This window comes from Cucumis sativus, chromosome 3, assembly GCF_000004075.3.
Source record: "Cucumis sativus cultivar 9930 chromosome 3, Cucumber_9930_V3, whole genome shotgun sequence".
NCBI lineage: Eukaryota > Viridiplantae > Streptophyta > Magnoliopsida > Cucurbitales > Cucurbitaceae > Cucumis > Cucumis sativus.
The window spans coordinates 10,978,465-10,998,466 of NC_026657.2; the positions used below are offsets into that span (position 1 = coordinate 10,978,465).

The window sequence follows — 20,002 nt, forward strand, 5'->3', positions numbered from 1 at the left end:
TCTTCCATTTTCTAGCTGGATCTCACATCATTTTTATTCTAAAATAAACAACTTTTAAATATTATTTTTGTATTTTATCTTTATTCAATTTTAATTTAAATCTTACTCGCATTAAAAAAAACTAAAATTTATTCTATGAATAAGAACTATAATATGTGTTGCATATTGAATTGAATGTGTACATGCTACACGTTATTTTGTGTGGATATTCATTGCATTGAATCATCGTTCAAAGCACTTTATATTTGATTGCGATTCATCCACAATGTCAAATGGTTCCAAGTTATAAAGTTCATTTATTCTTCGATACACAAATTTGTCTAGACCACAACTATAAAAACAATAGGTCTATATGATATCTCACCAAGAGTTTTCTTTTTCGAATTTACTAAAACACCTCGTATTATTGGAGATATTGTCTTTCATTATTTACATTAATCATGATTATCTATTTTTCTAACTAATTGACAACTTTGATCACATTCTTAGCATGTCTTTAAACTTTTTTAAAAAAAAAAAATTGAAATAAGATCACATTGTAAGATTGTACTTTAAAAGGAAACTAATATACTGCTTCCCAAACTTGCTAGTAAAAAATTTCTACCACATTAACTTTATAAGTTTTAATTTCTCCAACCACCATAAACTCAAGCAAATTAATAACCAAAAGAAAACCAGTGGGTATAGTACGTCCTTAAATAGCAGAATGAAATTTATAAACAATAAAGTAATGAAATTATATAAACAATAAAAGGAAGAAGTTACTAATTCAAAAGATCAAAATGGTTGAATATTATTCCATAAAGAGTTATTTGTTAGTGTTATTTTTCGAATTAAATTGAGAATAGATGAATTGGCATACCATTCATAGCATGACTTGAATAAGACAATAGTTAGTCTTCCGAAGGTATAAAGACAATATGTATAAAAAAAATAAACAAATAAAGGAGAGAAGAAATAAATGGAAGGTGGGAAACCCTAATAGAGGGAAGGGGATGAGGTCCGTGACAAAGAAGATTGTGGCATTAATAATTATGAGAGGATGTCAGAGTCTTCATCAATACACCAAAACACAATAACAATACAATACAATACAATGCCAAAATTGAAGTGCATCCAAACCTTACACAAAAATACAATTAAATTTCTGCTCCGAACCAATTTCGGATAGTGGAGTTGGTCGTATATGTCTCACCACCCAACCCATAATTATTCAATCACTTTTTTACAATATATACTTTACTTGATCATTAACCATATGAATTTGTAATGTTATCCAGTCATCTTTGCATGCAAACTTGAAGGAATCACTTTTTATGATAATTTAACCCACTCAACCATTCATATAACTCAAATCACTCCATACTATCCTGATTTTCTATCCTTATAATTTTCAAGTCATCAAAATATCAATGCCAATGGATCAAACCAAAAATAATTTAACACACTTTATCATTTTTAAATAAACTATTTATTATTGTATTTGAACTAGTGATATTGTATTGTTAAATTTTATGTTTTTTGTATTTTTATATGATTTAATATCGTTTTTCTTTCATGTCAAACAAGTGACAAATGTGGATGGAAACACGAACAATAAATATCTAGACGTGGTAATTCAATCAAAAATAACATTTAGTTTTTATTATAAAAACGAAAAGGATTGTGGGTAATGTTTTAAAAGAAAAGAAAAATCAATGTCAAATTTAATTGCTGCGAAGAAAAGAGTTTATTAATTAAGAAGGAAATTGTTATGCAATCAGACAATTAAAACGTTATTGTGAATATTTTGTTTGGTATTAAATTGGATGAAGTGAAGAGATCAACCAAAACATGTCATGTCTCCCTTTTCAAACAATTATATATATATATATTATCCAAGACATACTTATGTCTTCTATTGAATTTCCATTTCTTTTTCTTTTTTTTTTCCAATATTATGTTTTCTACATATCCGTGGGATTTTCTTTGGCTTATATTATATCTCAACAAATTTATGTGCCAAATTTATTATTTTCTTATATTTATTTCTTATGTATTGTCATTTTTCAAATATATATCAATATAATTATTAACTGCTATGACCATATTATAAAATCAATATAGAAAAACTTATTAATGCCTGTCATTCATTTAGTGAACTAAATGACAAAAGATTAAATCAATCGGGAAGTCTTACGTACAAAAGGTTCTTACTCCTAATTAAATTTGTATGAAAAAAAGGGAAGTAATTTTAACTATTCTTCTAGTTTTGAATGACGCTAATTGTAGGTTGTAATTATAAATAATATTAAACAAAGTTTAGAAGGCATTGTTCTAAATTATAATTTTAATTTTATCGTACTAAAATATAAAGTCAAGAGATATAATATGGTAAATCTCAATTAGAGTTGGTATTCTAAGTTCACTTTTGATAATTTCTATAAACTATTCAATAAAACACATGTATTTTGTGGGTTTTACTTAGAGCGATCATTTTGTTTTGTATTTGTGTTTATTTTATAAACGACCTTCACTTATTTGTTAGTGTAGTGTTGCATGATTTTACATGCACTAACTCAGAGCTTTTAGGTAATAGGTGTGGGGTCTATTTTGTTAACAAGATTGAGTTAAATGGATAGATAAAGATGTAAATAGAAGAGAAGTAAATATTGAGATTGAGAAGTCTATATTGGAAAAAGATATTTAAAATAAAAAACGAGTAGGATCGTTTGATAACATGCTATCTCTGGTTTTTGTTCTTGAAGTTGTCCGTTTTTGTAAATGTTGAAGAATTTGTAGTTTAGCCAGGTTGAGGGTATATGATGTTTTGATTGCTTGTTTGGATAGTAGAAGGCTGGAGTGTGGGTCTTTGGGGGTTATCTCCTCTATTGTTGATGCTGCATTCTTATTTCTTAAAAACAGAAAAAGCTATATAATAATATTAGGGATAAATATATATTAAAAAGGTTAAGGAGAAGAGAAGGAAACCAAAGCACAGACTGTCTTCTTCATCCTACTCTGTCTCCTCTCTCCATTTTTATTCTCAACTTCATTTTTGTCTTCTATTCCTCTCTCTTCACTTCCCACCGATGCTCCAAATACCCAACGCCGCCGATGACGACGACATGGACGACGGTATGAAGTGCACTTACCATCCTTATCGGACCAACCAAGGAGGGATCTGCGCTTTATGTCTTCAAGAAAAGCTCGGCAAATTAGTCTCTTCTTCCCCTCTTCCTCTTCCACCTTCCTCTTCTTCTTCTTCTTCCTCTGCCTCTTTCAGATCTGATTTTGCCGCCGCCCGTCACTCTGCTCTTTCCTCTCTTCAATTTCCCCCTCAAAATAGAAATCACTGCCACGATCACGCCGCGCCGGCGAGGACTCGAATCCCCTTTCTGTCGAAGAAGAAGAAGAAGCAGCCGGAGATAGGTTTCCGCCGGAGTAAATCCACTACCACTCCGGCTAGAGGGAAATTTCTGGATCCTTATCACGCTGAAGATTACAGCCCTAAGAACAGAGGATGGATTTGGTCACTGTTTGATCTTTCTACTAAATCCCATTCAACGAGAAAAATCGATCATGGGGGTTTGCGAGAAAGTTCGAAGATCGCGTCTTTACCAACCGCCGCGACGTCGGAGAAGCTGAAGGGAAAATGCACGCAAACATCTAAAGATTTCTGCAACACCGGCACGGCGGAGGACGACGACGGAGGTGGAGACGATAGTCCGTACAGTAGTCAAGCTTCTGCTTCAGTCTCGTCGTTTGAACGGAAGGTTTCAAGATCCAGATCCGTCGGGTGCGGCAGCCGGAGTTTCTCCGGCGACTTCTTCGAAAGAATCACCGGTTTCGGCGACTGTACGTTACGAAGAGTGGAATCTCACAGAGAGGGAAAACCCAAAATAAACCCCACCGCCGTGGCCACGGTGCCGGACGGCAACGATTGCCTGAAAGAACGGGTGAAATGTGGTGGAATATTCGGCGGATTCATGATTCAGACATCGTCATCTTCGTCATCAGCGTCATCGTCGTACTGGGTATCATCATCCTCCGGCGAAGAAGGGAGATTCCAGCAGGCAACGTATGGTCAGGCCGGGCGGAGCAAGAACAAAGGGTGGGCATTTGCTAGTCCGATGAGAGCGTTCACGAAGCCATCGTCTTCATCATCAGAAGGGAAAAGAGAATCATCGGAGAAAAATTCGACTCCAAATTTAGACGCCATTCCTTCATTGCTGGCTGTAAGAATCTGAACAAAAAATTGGACAACGAAAACTAAGATGCAGTAATTTTAATTTACATGTTAATCATGAAATTAATTATCTTTTCTTATTATTACTATTTGTTTTTAAAAAATTATCAGTTGATATTGTAAATCATGTTGTTGTTATTGAGACTTTAGAGACTCAAAACTTTTCCCCAACCTTCATTGTTTCCTTTCTGTATTTTCGAATTTTGTCCACTGGGCATCACCGGTGGGTCCTTCCTTTCTTTTCTTTTCTTTTTTTCATGTACTAAATATCCACTAAATTAAATAATTCTTTTTGGTCATCCATCAATAACATAGATTTATTATTTCTTAATTCACTATTTCTTTTATTTTTTGTTTAAATGTCTTTTTCATATAATGGACCTTTAAATTTTAATCCTCTATCACAAATTGCCATCTACATACTCTCATTTTTCCAAATGATTATAGAAGAAAGTCAAAATAAGCCTAATTTGATAATAATGGGGGGGTCGAAACTTTAATCCTTCATCCTCACAATTAATTTCTTTTAATGTGCTATACATATTTCTTTGTAGACCTAACAATGTTAGATGTTAAAACTTTAGTGGGTGGAGGTGAATTAATTTAATTAGGGAAACATGGAATAATGTTGGTTGGGTTTGTGTATGCATTATGAGGTGGTGTAGTGAGAACATAAAATTTGGATCTAGCTAAGTACAGGAAGAACATAAAAATTGGATCTATTGAATTTGTTAATTGGTTAAAAGTTGATTATAAAAAAAGTTGAGAAATTTGCTGTTTAAGAAAGAAATAGAATAGAATTTTAGTAGAAATTAGCCATAGATTCCAATGCTCACGTGCGTCACATGCTGCACAGTACTCAACTAATAAGAGGATCTCGAGGACTTCTTGGGCTGGGCTCTATTCTTCTTCTTCATCTTCATCTTCTTATTATTATTATGGACTCCCATCCTCTCTTCTTCATTCAACGCTCAATAATTCTTGGGAATCGATAGTTTGGTTTTGTTCGATGAGAATTTGTGTGGTTCAGACGTCGGACAGGTTGGGTCTTGGTGTATTCAGGGTGTGTTGTAAAGCTTGACTGGAAGTGAGCTTTCGTGAGTTATTGGATATGCTAATTGGTACGAAGTTTCACAAGATTTAGCCTTGAAAAATTGAAGATTAGTACTGAGCATTAGTTGCTTCAACAAACCACACATTTTAGTTTATCAAAACATTAATTTCTTATAATTGTGTTGTTAATCCATCTAACTTTGGATTTATTTCAGTACTCTGCTAAAAATTGATTTGGCTTCCTTTTAATTTGTGCCTAACTATTCGAAAACGCCCAAACACAATTTTTTTGACTTCATCTTCATGTACGTCCTCCTCATTAAGTATAATTATATAATTTGTTGAAGATTTGAATCATAGATTATTTTAAAAAGGCTACTAGTGCATTGATTATTGAACTAAACTCTTTTTTCTAATGGCATGATGTTTGATTTACCACGTAATAAATATATATATGCATATTGAATATGATTTTTTTTTTCTCGTGAATGGCATCAAATTTTAGATGTTATTTATGATTGAGTAAATAGCAAAAGATCTAGTGGTTTATATTGTGGCGTTTTTAATGCTCGAAATAATAAGTGGGTCATGAATCAACGAGTACACATAAATGATATACAAAATATGGCATTTTTTTTAATCAAAAAGTATTTTTAAATAAGTATTAAATAAATTCATTATCTCTAAAATCAGAACTCAAAATACATTCGATCAATCATTCTACGTCCTACGAAAATCTATAGCCTTTAAAAAAACACACACAAATTCATTTAAAGAATAATAAAGGAAGAAAAAGATGATAAAAAGACATAAAATTGATTTATATATAAGATATATTGAAACAAAATTAGGGTTGTGGATGTGGAGAAGAAATGAGGGGTTGGGTTTGGGAATCGAGCTGTTGTTGCGAAGTGATTATTGAAGTGTTTAATGGCAATAATGGCTTTCTGGCATTTCTGTAAATTGCATATAGCAAAAGCTGTATTAATCCCAAACCTAAACCCATTCCATTCGGTACCTGCAAGCATTCAATATTTCTCAATTATTATTCCACACCAAAATAAAATAGGGTAAATTTTAATTTTGAATCATAGACTTATTTTCTTCTTCTCTATATTACAAAAACATTTTCTCGCATGAAAAAATGTGAGTAGGGTTCCATTCTAGGAGTGTATTTAAACAAAAATGAGGAAAAATAGACCTAACAATTAAGAATAATGAAGATGGTTAATCATTTAATTTAGAGGTTTAGTGAAAATTAGATTAAAGAGCTCACCGCAAGAAACCAATCGTGGACGAGAAAAGCATAGAAAGTCCAAATTCCTCCATTTAGAGAAAAGAAAAGTGATAGCATGAAAGGCATGTACTCTACACTCCTGCTCTTTATCACCGTTTTCTGCAAATGAATTAAATCCAAACAACATTATATTAATAAGTTGAGTTATATATGTTCGATGAGAATATTATTGTTTTTACTACAAATATAAGTTTCTAATATATATAAATAAATAAAACACAATATTGTATATTAGTTGATGTGATGTACAAGTACAAGCTGCCATGTCTATTCTGACTTATCAAATTGCTCCATATGACCATATAACCAAAAATATCTTATGGGCCTACGTTGAGCCCAATCTAAATTGTATCCTCTTATGAAAACTACCATTTTTATTCTTCAATTTTGAAACGTGTTCAAAAAATGTTATTCAAGGTGTTTTTCTTTTTCTTTTTCTTTTTTTGTTAAAATAAGATGGAAATTAACGTGTATATAAATTAAATTAAAGCATATGCAATTGCATCTTTGTTCTAGACTGACGTCGCAGTTATGTACAATTTTTTAAAAATTATATTGTACAATCATATAAGATAACTTTAATATATTTTTGGTGATAAAAAAATAAGAATTTTTAAATATGGCAAAAAAAAGAACAAAAACAATTCACAAATGGTAGTAAGTTATCAAATTCTCCTTACTACATTTTAGAATTTTTTTAATTATATTTTGTAAATAGTTTCACATTTCTTTTTCTACAAGAATTCTCCCTAAACAAAATCGTAACCATGATTTTATTCTACTATTTGAATTCACAAAAGCCAAAAAAAAAAAAAAAAAAATCATGATATGCTGAAATTAAAGGAATAAGTTTTATAAGCATTAACGGTGATGTCAATCATATGTTTATCTTGTCTATCAATAAAATGTATATATTTTGAAATAATTTTAAAGTTTAAAGATAAAATGTAACTTTTTAATATATACATAGATAAGAGGGGAAATGAATTGATCTACCGGTTAATCATAATTCATGACAATCTTGAATAGTTTGACCCTTTTTTCCTTTTTAACTTACCAGTTGTCCCTTTCATTCAAATTTTAGCTCTCTCACATCTCTTTCTAACTTATATAATTGTATCTTCAACATATATAACAAAATGTATAGTTATTGATACTAATTCACACACACATATATTATAGAGTGGACAAAACAAATTGTTATGGTGTTACTAAACCATCTGTGGCTATTGGTTTTAATTTTATCTTAACAATTAAATTTCGAAGAAAAGATGAAGAAGAAAGAAAAAGATAAAAGCAGTGATTAAAACACCTTAAAGATATTTGAATTTTATATTAGAAAAGGAAAGTGGAAAGGGTATTCATATATTATTTTATGGGATTTAAAAAAAGAACCCAATAAATAAAGCATAAATATTTTGGTTTACAAACGTGCTTGGACGTGAGTCGTAAAAATAAATAATAAAAGTCCCATCGCCTGAAGAATACATGTATATTATATAGTTTTCTATAATTCAAAATTCTAACAACCATTTGACTTTGTGGTATGATTAAAAGAATTAAAAGCGTGTGAAATTTAATGGGAAAAAGAAAAAAATTGCAAAAAAATATAAATATAAATAAATAAAATAAATGAGTTTTTTTAAAAAAATAGAAAAAATATAGTAAAGAAAATGGTGGACGTGAGGCGATGGGGGGTTTTGGAGCTTTTAATTTTAGGGGAAAGAAAAATAATACCGTATAGTATACGGCCAACTATCAATGGGTCCTACCAAAACCTACTCCCTCATCATCTCATTTCATATCAAAAGATTTGGAGCCACTGGATTTTTATCATCAATTAAATATATATATGTAACAGTGCTTTTCAATTATTAGATGATTCACTCCCCAATAAAAAAAATAAAAAACGTAGACTTTCAAATTTTAAAACTTAAAATTACACTCTCAAACATATATAAACGTGTATTAAATTTAATTTTTTGTGTGTATGACTCTTAGTTTTATAATTATTTTAAGGTTCGTGGTACAATTTTAATACTACAATTTTATCATTTTTAGACGATTTAAGAATATTAATTTAAGTTTTTTTAAACTAAAAAAAGTTAGAAGTATTTATTTTCTTTGACATTTTAAAATTAGCTGTTTACAATTATTTTATGCAATGATGAATTTTGTTTTGTGGAATGTAAGTATTGTCAATTTTCTTTTATTTTTGAAAAAGTCTTTTCGCTTACCCAAAAAGGAAAGAAAAGAAAAAGAAAAAAAAAGAAGAGAGAAAGAAAGATAACGATATTTGAAAAGGAGAGAAGGTGAAAGTGCACGTTATTACCATGACGGAGAGCGGCGAAGCGTACATCATGATATTCAAACCCGCACAAACAAACCCTAGAGCTTCAATACGCTTTTCCCCTTCCAATACCAATTCACTCACCACAATCGCCGCCGTCAACATTCCGATATCCAAAATCCCTACCATAATCCCTGTTTTCGCCTGCACACACACACACACACACATATCGCATTCAAATAATCCATCTCCGGTCAATTACGTTCTTCCCCAATCACACTCTTAATCCCACACAGATTATATATGTTTAATTCAAACTACGTACTTACCTTCATTAACGAAGGTGCGTAAATCAGGAAAACACCGAGGAAAAATGACTGTACAACGACGCCGAAGGAATTAATAGTAGCGACAAGGTAGGCGCCAGGCTTGATAATTCCATAGTAAGTCCAGAGAGAGGAGTTCAGCCATGTACATACATACGGAAAGCTCTCGAACTCTTCCGTCGATTTGTTCCTTATAATCCGCCGGAATGTTCCCCTGCAACAATCCGTTTAACACGATTCATGAATAAAAAACTGAAAAATCTCTCAATTCAAGTCCAGAAAGTTTCTTAAAACTTACGCCGGAGAAAGGAACATGAGGACGGAGATAATGTTTCCTGTTCAAGTTCGAAAGAAAATAATTAAGTAACTCGATTATCAGATTGTTCACCAATGCTGAATAAAGAAAGAGAAAGAACGAGAGAAAGAGAGAGGGGAAGAGATGGGTGACCTATTACGCCGACGAAGAAGCTGAGCTCCGCCATAGTTGTTGGTTGAAGAAAGAAGAAATGATTGTGGTTGGCTTTAATAAGTTGTATTTTTGGTCCTTCATACTTTTATTTATTTATTGTGAAATTTAAAATAATACATTTATTTGAAAGTTGAAATAGAAAGTTTTGAAGCACGTGTCATAAATACCTACACCTGTTATTGGTGTCGTCTATGTTACCATTATCATCCCAATAAATCTCAGCCATATCATTCATCAGATATTTCTCATTCCTCTATTTTCCCCCTTTCATATTCTTTAATTATATATATAATACTATATTGTAAAAGAAAATTGTTCTTCATTATAAATTACGCAAAAATGACTTAGTTTTTATTTCGAATCTCAACTTGACTTAAAACAAAAAAGTGAAATTAAATACCATTTGCATTTCTATTTTCATTCTCTCTACTTTACTCGTACTTATGTTGTAATCCAATTAAATAGTATGGTGAAGTTGGAGTAAATACCAAATTAAATTATACAATAGGTAATAGGTAACATATGCTACTTTGTCCTATTTTCTTAAAACTTGATGCTATTAGAATCTTTATTGTACATTACTAATAAATGACTGGAGGTTAAAATTCATAGTTGATCATTAATTAAAATAAAAATAAATAACTTAGCTCGTTAATCCTTAGTGGTGATGATTTTATTAGCTTAATTTTGTACGATTTGATTTGCTTGACTGGAATACTTCATATATTTTGTTTGCTTGTACGTGAATACAACATTAATAAAATTGTAGTGTTGGGCAGCCGTGGAATTTTAATTAAACTTAATTGACTTATCTTTCTTAATAATATTAACTAAAACGTTTATGATTATTTATTGTATTCAAATTATAAATAAATTTCTTTAATCAATTATTGGCATGTAACCTACTAATCAAAGTTTTGATTAAAAAAAAAAAAGAAGAAGAAAGTTTTTTTTATAAATATTGTTAACATTATTTATAATATTTTCAAATAACTCTTAAAATTGTTTTATATATAACAAATAAAATATTTTATTATATTTTATAAATATTTTTGTAGACTTTACTATATATTATATATTACAGTAGTTCAATATATATTGAAATTGTAAAATTTAAATGGAAAAGAAAAATGAAAACTTTTGAATGATTGAGTTTTGAAGGCTAGCCTATTAGCTGAAGTGTTGTCCGGTTGTCCCTTTAATCTATATGGAGAGTACGGGTCCCCGAGTGTAGCAAAAAGACGAAAGAAAGGTCCCCAACACTTTAGACAATTTCTGTACGGCCCCATGCGATTGGACTTTAATTTGACGCAATAGATTGACCCTCTCCAGCCTCCAACGCTTCATTACCTCTCCCAATTTCAGCATTTTATGTCTTCATTCTTCAAAAACATTAATAAATTAACAATAAAAGAAAAACAATCCTTCATTGAAATGAAAAAAAATATAATCATTCAAATTAAATTCTCAAACTTACCGCAACAAAAAAATAAACTTACAAATAACAAAAATTAAATCCTCACACGTATACCATTTAAATTTACAAATTCAATTTAAACGTTTTAGATTAATTAAGATTTAAGTAATTTATTTCCAGAGAGGTGTTTAGATTTTTTTTTAATATAATATAAAATATATACAGAATAATTGAAATCCTATGTTTTATTATAATCCACACACATATATATAATATTTTTGGGATGATGTTCGAACAATCTAATTCTACACTATGAAACGTTAATAATTCTTGCCAACCCAAGAATTGCGTAATATATAGTCAAACAATTTGTTGATTTTTTTAATTTAATAAAATATATTTTTTTATTAATTAAGTTTTGTTCACTAATTATCAACATTTATGAATGATTGGCAAATTTGATTATATTATAAGGTTATATATATAGCCCACTTATTGTAAATGATAAGTTGATAACAACTACATAGACAATTACAGAATTTAATAGATGAAGCATTAAGTTCTTGTCTCTAATTTTGTTTTTTATAATATAAAATAAAAAAGATATGATTGAAATTTGTGGAGGATATTATTGAAAAGGAAATATCTTATGGAGCCCAAAATGGCCACGTTTTTGCGACTTGGCTTTTGGATCAACCACTCGATTTAAACTTCAAATTGGACAACAACGCCATTATTTTTATATAGAAAAGAAATAGTGATGATGAGTAAATAATTGATAAAAATAAAGTTAATTTTAGTTTTTCTTTTCTTTTCCCAACACCGTGTTTAGGCATTTTAAGACACTTTATCAAACTTAACATATTTATTAATCTTAGTTTTACAAACTAAGAACTAGCCTTATATTGACTTTAAATGTAATTCTCTACCCATTTAAAATTAATGAAAGAAAAAACACGAATATAAGTTTAAAATAAGGATAAAGCAAATTGCAAAATAAAACCATTTATGTGTGAGAATAAATATTTAAATACTTTAATTTTCAAAAACTAAAATTCAATAACCACGGGTTTATAATTTTAAAATTATTTATGTAAATATAAAAACAAGAGAAAAGGTAAAAGTGGAATTAAATTTTCTAAGTAACAATAATCCTTTTTAGGAGTTGAGCATTCGTGCCAAGCCATTGAAATAACATATATATATATATATATATATCTAGAACGACGCAATGTCAAATGACCTCTAATCTCTTCATAACTCTCTTTTGCTTATAAATTTCAATTTTCTTATATTAGTAACATGAGTTTCAAAATGTCTATTTACGAAAGTCATGTCAATACTATTAAACTAAATCTTATTAATAAAAATTTAAATAAATGTTTTATAAGTCATTTAAAATTTTAAAACTTTGACCTAACTGAGACAAAATTAAATTATTGGATTAAACACAAACTTTCAATTTCATAAATTCTAACTATAACTCAGTTGATATTTTTTTATTTTACCATCTCAATAACTAAATTCTATATTAACAAATTGTTTATATTATGATATTTGGTAAATAATTTAGTTTATTTTAATATATTAAAAAACAATTATAAAAAGATTTAAAAGAAAATATAGAGGGAAATAAAAAAGTAAAAGGCGTGGGTTGGGAGGTGTCCGTGTAAATTGTAATGACCCAACAAGAAGTTGCAACTACTGTTTATTCGCATCCCTTTCACTTTCACATTCGTCATTCTCTTTGGATTTAATATTTATCACGTGCTACATTTTTTACATTATTATTATTTATAATTAATAATGCAACTTACCTTTCTTTACACTCATTTTGGTTTAATCATAAAATCAATCCCTACAATTTAGAAAATTATTCAGTTTTGTTATTGTTGTTTATAATTAAATTTTAATATCTATTATTTCATACTCAGATACGTACTATTTATGAACTTAAACTATATATATCTATTTAAAAATGATAGAAAGTAAATTTATAATTTAATCATACAAACTGCCGTTTTTAATTATTATTTTTTTGTTTTTTGTTTTTGAAATATATAATTGAAACCATTAATTTATTTTGAGTCCAGCAAAAGTGGATCTAAAACTACGATTGCAAGTTGAGGATTTTTTTTTTTTTCGTTTACATATGAACAAACTGCTTATACCCAATCAAATAGAAAATGATATATATATATCTATAATAAAAAAGATACGATCTCCATAATTAATTGTATTTTTTAATTCTTATATTAATATTAAATGCAATCTGTTCTTCGAGAAAATATATACATACATATATATATATGTATACAATCTATTCGTATCCTATTTTTTAAGATGTGTTTTGTAGGTTAAATTATGTCAAATTTGATCCTAAGTTTAATTTTGATTTTGACATTAGCAAATAGTTTGTTTTATAAGAAAATGTTGAATTTTAAATAATCATATATTTTTTGTTGTTGCTAAGTTTTTTAGTACAATGATTGTTAAATATATGAATTAAACCTCTCATTGTTAGAATGAAATATCATGTCAATTGTTGTCGAGTTGTAGTGTAGCTAAGTTTTGCACACATTAATCATATTAATATGTCAATTGAGTCATGTTTGCTTTGACATCTTTTAGAACTAATAGGTTATTGAATTTTAAAATATCAAGTAAGTTACTAGGAAGGTTGTAAAATTGTTTGTAATGTGTCTAATATATATACTTTCAAATTTTGAACTTATCAGAATTTGAGTTCAATACAAGATTAAATTTTGAATTTCATGTTTAATAGGTTTTGATAGAATAAAATATGTTGAATCGATTATCACAAATTGTCACATCACTCATCAAATGAACAACAAAATTATAAATGATTTTTGAATTCAAGACTTATTAAAGGTCTCAAATTCAAATTGGAGATATAATTAGTTAATTTTTCAATTACTTTTCTCCCGACTATTGAATAAAATAAAATAATTTGAACAAATTTGGTATTAAGATTTAGTCTTTAAGTCAAATTGAGCTAAAAACATATGCTTAATTTGGTCCAAAATTCATAGATTTTAGTCCTTGATACTTTTTTTTTTTATGAAAGTAACAATTTAATTAACTATCGTTAATTTGTTACGATTTTTTACCAACTTTAAAATTACATCTATCCGTCATCGTACTTTTAAAATTAGAATACTGATTGAGTTTCATCATGCATCAATTAGTAACAATTTGAAAATATTTGAAAATATTATGCATGTTCACATTAACCTAATTATTAATTACTATTAGTATTATAATTTGTAAATGTAGTAGATTTTAAATTCGAACAGAAGAAGAATTTTGTGAAAAGGTAAAAGTTGTAAAATAACAAAAAAAAAAAAAGTTTTAAACAAATTAGTCATCGTCCAGTTCTTTTATAAATGATGAAAGTTTCATAAAATACTTTAAAATACTAAACAAGTTGAAAGAAAAAAGTTAAATGGTAAACATGCAGATTTATTATTGAATTTCAATATTCATCATCTTTATTGCTAGAAAATATTGTGTATATATATATATATATATATATAATATTCTAATTAAAGGCATTCAAAAGGATTTAAGATAGCATCACTTGTTTTCAAAAATAAAATAAAAAAAATTATTTAGCATGATTTGTTAGTTTAAAAGTTGGTTCGAGGAAAAAATAATTGAGAGAGTCGTATGAAACAACTCAACTTTTGGGTCTAAAATTTTAAAAAATATATATCATATACTTTTTGAATCTTATAAATTTAGAAAATTGAAAGTTAACGATACTAAATATGCGTTATATATTTTGCGTTTTTGAAGCTCGGGTAAATATAGGACATTTAATGATACATCCTAAAAAGTGTCGTTAATATTGCTAAAATAGAACTCAATGTAAACTATACACACCTCAATAGGAAGACTATAGGACAATAATTATAAACTCAACAAAATTTGAATTTGAAAATAGTATAGAAAGTTGAAGAAATATGTCTAGCTAAGTTTCACCCTTTCCACAAAATTCTTACCCCTTTTTCCATTTCCATGAGAATTAGCAAAGGAAGAAATCAACGCAACAAACTGAAAATTAATTAAAACTATTCAAGTGTGACTTTGAAATTAAAAGCTAACGGAAAGTCACCTACTAAGTGTCTTAAATCTCAAAACAACCTGTCAAAAGTGTACTTCATAACTCAAAATGAACCATAATTTTTTTAAAAAGAGTTTAAAATGACATTTTAAGTTAAAAAAAGTGTTGAAGTAGCACTTTATCTCTCAAAACAAAATTACAAATGTCTCAGTATATCTTTCTAACTCAAAACTAACTACAAAATCTCTAAAAATGATATAAGTGGTACTTTAACTCTCAAAACAAGTTAAAACTTGCATGACTAATCACTCAGTTTGTTTTCAAATAGAAGTTTAAAGTGGTTCAGAACGTTAACATTCAAAATGAAGGAAGATACAGAAGACTTAGAAGTTGAGGTAAACAAAGAGTTAAGATAACATACCTGCAAGGCCGTGATATATAACAACCAAACCAAAGAGATAAGAATTAAGATAGCAATTAGCTAAAAATTTTAGACTGGAGATTGCATCTAGAAAAAGAGCATAAATTATAATGGTAGAAGCCGAGAGAGTTGAAGCCCAAACTAAGATTTAGAAGCCCAATTGAGATTCCATTTAGTATTCCAAATTCCATGACCACAGCTCATAAAAAAAATTATGTTCAAAGGCATTGTGTCTTTAAATCCCAAATTTCGGGCTTCTCTAAGTGTTACATTTGTTTTCTTATATGATACAATGTGAATTGACCACAAAATTTGTTGTGTTTTAGGCTCACAGCTAGAAAGAAGAAAACTTTTGCGCAAATGGATGGGGTCTGGGGATCTCATTCTCTAACTTTTTGGAGTTTAGATTTTTCACCATATCCCTCTCTGCATTTGTCAAGGAATTTAATTCACACCATATTATAACGTCTAAATTGATATTTTTTCAGATAAAAAGAAGAAGAAGAAAAAAAAGGGATTCTAATAATGAAAAAAAAAAAGATGATGTGGAAAATCACGAGAATATATTTTTTAAGAAAAGAAAAGAAAAGAAAAGAAAAATGGAATAGGAGGGAGGGCGGGTAGAGAGGACGACTGGGCGACGGGAATCTTACGGAAGAGACGGCAGAGTGATAGTGGTTGAGAGCGATATCCCCTTCTTCTCTCTCACTCCCTCTTCTCCTTCATCTCTTACCCACGTACACCAACCAATATTCTCTCCCTAAACTCCATCTAAATCATGAACCAAGATTCTCGCCGCCCCACCAATCATCCTCCACCTCCAATTGTCAAGCTTGAATCTACAGATGATCGCAAACCCTCATCTCCCGCTCCCCTCTCCAAGAAAATCGTCATCAAGAGCGCCGATATGTTCACTGACATGCAGAAGGAGGCTATTGACACTGCCATAGCCGTCAGTGCTTCTACCTCACTCTTCTTCTTCTCTTTATTTTTTCTTTTCATTCCTTCATAATCTCTTTCGTTTTTAGGCATTTGAGAAACATTCCGTTGAGAAGGATATTGCCGAACAGATAAAGAAAGAGTTTGATAAGAATCATGGACCCACCTGGCATTGCATCGTCGGTCGTAATTTTGGTACCTTCTTTCACTCTTTATCTCTATTTCCTTACCTTCCTGCTTCATTTTCGCTTTCTTTCACTCTGATGTACTGAACCTCTGTTCATTTCTCTAACTTTACGCTCTCTTTGGAAATGCTTCTCTTAATTCAACTTCAATCTACGGAAATTGAGATCTAGCTGTTTGTTTTTTTTGTTTTTTTATTTTTATTTTTTTCCCGGGTGAACAATTACATGGAGATTGGAGTAGGATGTTTTTCTTCGGGATTCTGATACCGTTAGCTTGGTTATTCTTTCAGGCTCTACCACTAAGCAGAAACAAGATTTGTCTGCATAGGCAGTTTTAGCCCATTAGTGTGTTAGTAAATTGAAATTACATATGTTCTTCTACTTGCGTCACTAGGTAAGTGAAATCTAGTTGAGAGCTTTAACTCCATTTGGTCCATCGCCTTGGTCTATATTGAATCTGTTAGCTAATTCTCAGCAATTTGGGGTGGGGGGGCTCCCAATCTGGTTTTGATGACAAGATCAACGAACATAGTGTGATAGGATCGTTCATGTTATGGAATCAGCAACTGAGGAAAACAGAAAAGAGAATCGAGCATAGATTTACATGGTTCGGCAGAGGAAGAGAACAACTTGATTACTGAGAAAATTTAGAATATAGATCACATGCGGTTCTAAGGTTACAAGTGTTAATGTAGCTTAGGGTCAAAAGTATAAAAAAGTAAATATAGCAAATGCAAATTCAAGTTAGTTTCGCCCCGACTTGGTTGTGTCAATTTAAGGCATTCCAACAGTTCTGGAACCATGCAAGTTGAATGGGACAGAGGGAAATTGGTTATCAATATTCAATTCTTCCCATTGTCAGTTGTCTCTTTTTTCTAAGAAAAATACCAGGCTGTAGCACTAAGCAGAATTTGACTTGGTTTTGCTAGTCAGAGTTCAACCGTAGTTCAAATTTATTTTGCAATGTGGTCGGCCAGTTCTAAACTAAAGCTGACTTCACTGTGATATTGTCTCTTGAGCAACTTTTGCTGAACATGATCCAATCTCATATCTGTATGGTTCTGTTTGCAATTGCATGATGAAAGGTCAGAACCAAAATAGACTGTTTCATGTTTAATTTGAGTATCTAATGTTCAGTTCTTGGTATTTATGGGATGTAAATGATTGCTTGACGAGATACTGGGAGATGATCTACAACTTCTATTTTTCTTCTGCTGTTAGGGAAAAAACAATTCTTATAGGCAAATAATAAAAGGTTGTGATCAGTGATCACACCTACATTGACAGAGAGAGTCTTGCTAGTATAAACTTTTAATAAGTAACTCTTTATATTCTAAGATTCAGAGATGAACACCAAATGGTTTGACCTCAAGTTGGCATGTAACTTGCAAGTGGGTAGTCCTGTTGCTCGTGGTTTCCATTAGAGCCACAAATTTTCATTTATATGGCCAATCCATTCATCCCAGTCCTTGGAAGAACCTCGTGGTACTAATGATCCCATTCCATATAGTTTCTTCGTCCTAGCCGTTAAAAAATGCAAGTTCTCGTAGTCATTATATTAGCAGATGAAAAAAAATTATTATTCTAGTTGCTGGCTTCAGAGTAAAAATTTGGGACACTTCTAAAATTTATGCTTCCTTATCCCTGAATGTTGCAGTGGATTGCCTTATTTTTTTATCATTGAACTTTATTCAGGGTCCGACTTGTGTTAGTTCATTTTCCTGCATTAAATTAAGATCAAGTATGATTCAATTCTCTTATTTCTGTTTCAGGATCTTATGTAACACACGAAACAAACCATTTTGTTTACTTCTACCTCGATCAAAAAGCAATTCTACTTTTCAAATCTGGTTGAGGATTGTTGTCCCCTTGAAAAAGATGCCACCAGCAACTACGGTAAGCTTGCGATAATGATGCTACTACAACTATTTCTTGTATGTATAATCTAGTCTGCCAGTGTATGTAAGTAAATCACCTGGTGTAGCATTTTCTATATTATAACTGTTATATATATATATATATATATATCACTGGGGGAGTAGATTAAATGGTGAAACAAGAAATGCGATATGCCATACACATAATGTCTCAAAAAAGGGCCTCTTTGTCAATATCATTAAAACAAAAGGGTGCAGTAAAAGCTTCAAAAAGAAAAAGAAAATGGTGTGGTCATTGGCCAAATGGTCAATGTCGTTTGAAAATTTGTCATTACTTCTTGATAGATGAGTTTATGGTGGTTTTTCTTTTGTGGTTCAATTTTCAAATGCTGCGTTGGAAGTTGTTTCGGTTTAGAAGAGTAAATGCAGTAGTGAAGTAGAACAAGTACATTACAAAGATAGAAGATAGGGTGTAATAAAAAGGGGTGAAACAGACTGGAATTTTGAAAGAAGAAAGAATTTTTGTACTGTTGCTGAATAAAGGAAGGAGTTAAAGGTGATGGCGAGTAATCTTTAGTAGTAGAGAAATGAGATTTTTTGTGTTGATTTGATTTATTATTTCTTTATAATTTCATGTAATGGTTTGCTCTTTTACACAGCTTAGCAGCACCCCTACCCTCAACTTTCTTAGGCAGGGGAGGAATTTTGGGGCCTTTGTTCTTGAAAATTATGGTTGAGTCATGAGTGTGTTGTAATATTAATACAAGGATCTGTAGTCTTGAATTTTTGTTTTATATTTTCAGTTTTGCTTAATTTGGTAAAGGCATGTTTGTTTGCTTGTTTGACAAATGTTGTTATTCAAATAATTAACTTTGAAAACAGCTATTTTTTTTTCTTCTTTTGCTTGGGTACTGTTTTTATTGCATCAGCTTTTGAAGTGAAATTTTAAAACACAATAAATATAGTATTTCATTTCATAAATTTGTTTTGTTTTATTAAATCAAAATATTTATAATATATAATGATACAAAATTAATAATATAAAATAGGTTCATAAATTAATTAATAATGATCTAGTCTAGTGGTATTGGCATTAATGTTTAGACATTATACTATTTTCTTTTAAAAGAATTTATTTGTTAGTCTTCTCCCTTTTAATTGACGTCAATAGTTATTTGTGAATTCATCCCAAACAATTAGTCTCAGAGGTAAATTTGAAAGAATTTCTAACTCTAAGTAAACATAATCACAATTGATGTATGAATCAAATTTCATCAAGATTATAACAATGTTTGTTATATTTTGACAGCCTAATCCAAAACCTGATATTATTTGTAAATATGGGTAGTAGTCTTCTATCCCACTTCTGTTCTTATTTTATTATATTTTGTAAAATCTTTAGTTCGCACATTA

The 20,002-nt window shown here is 30.0% G+C and overlaps 3 protein-coding genes across 3 annotated transcripts; 2 read left to right on the plus strand and 1 right to left on the minus strand.

Annotated features, from left to right (window-relative positions):
• The first annotated feature begins 2,831 nt into the window (after positions 1 to 2,831).
• On the plus strand, positions 2,832 to 4,559 carry LOC101205873 (uncharacterized protein DDB_G0271670). The gene has a single exon (XM_004134171.3). The coding sequence runs from the start codon at positions 3,072 to 3,074 to the stop codon at positions 4,227 to 4,229; it is 1,158 nt and encodes a 385-aa protein (XP_004134219.3). The 5' UTR covers positions 2,832 to 3,071; the 3' UTR covers positions 4,230 to 4,559.
• A 1,338-nt stretch (positions 4,560 to 5,897) lies between these two features.
• On the minus strand, positions 5,898 to 9,765 carry LOC101206107 (bidirectional sugar transporter SWEET17). The gene is made up of 6 exons (XM_004134172.3): positions 9,643 to 9,765; positions 9,493 to 9,529; positions 9,198 to 9,408; positions 8,911 to 9,072; positions 6,558 to 6,677; positions 5,898 to 6,299 (listed from the first exon to the last, which is right to left on the minus strand). Exons 1-6 carry the CDS (start codon positions 9,674 to 9,676, stop codon positions 6,129 to 6,131), a joined length of 735 nt encoding a protein of 244 aa, XP_004134220.1. The 5' UTR covers positions 9,677 to 9,765; the 3' UTR covers positions 5,898 to 6,128.
• A 6,393-nt stretch (positions 9,766 to 16,158) lies between these two features.
• LOC101206346 (dynein light chain 1, cytoplasmic) lies at positions 16,159 to 19,487 on the plus strand. The gene is made up of 4 exons (XM_004134173.3): positions 16,159 to 16,540; positions 16,617 to 16,722; positions 18,485 to 18,608; positions 19,249 to 19,487. Exons 1-3 carry the CDS (start codon positions 16,367 to 16,369, stop codon positions 18,565 to 18,567), a joined length of 363 nt encoding a protein of 120 aa, XP_004134221.1. The 5' UTR covers positions 16,159 to 16,366; the 3' UTR covers positions 18,568 to 18,608; positions 19,249 to 19,487.
• Positions 19,488 to 20,002: the final 515 nt, after the last annotated feature.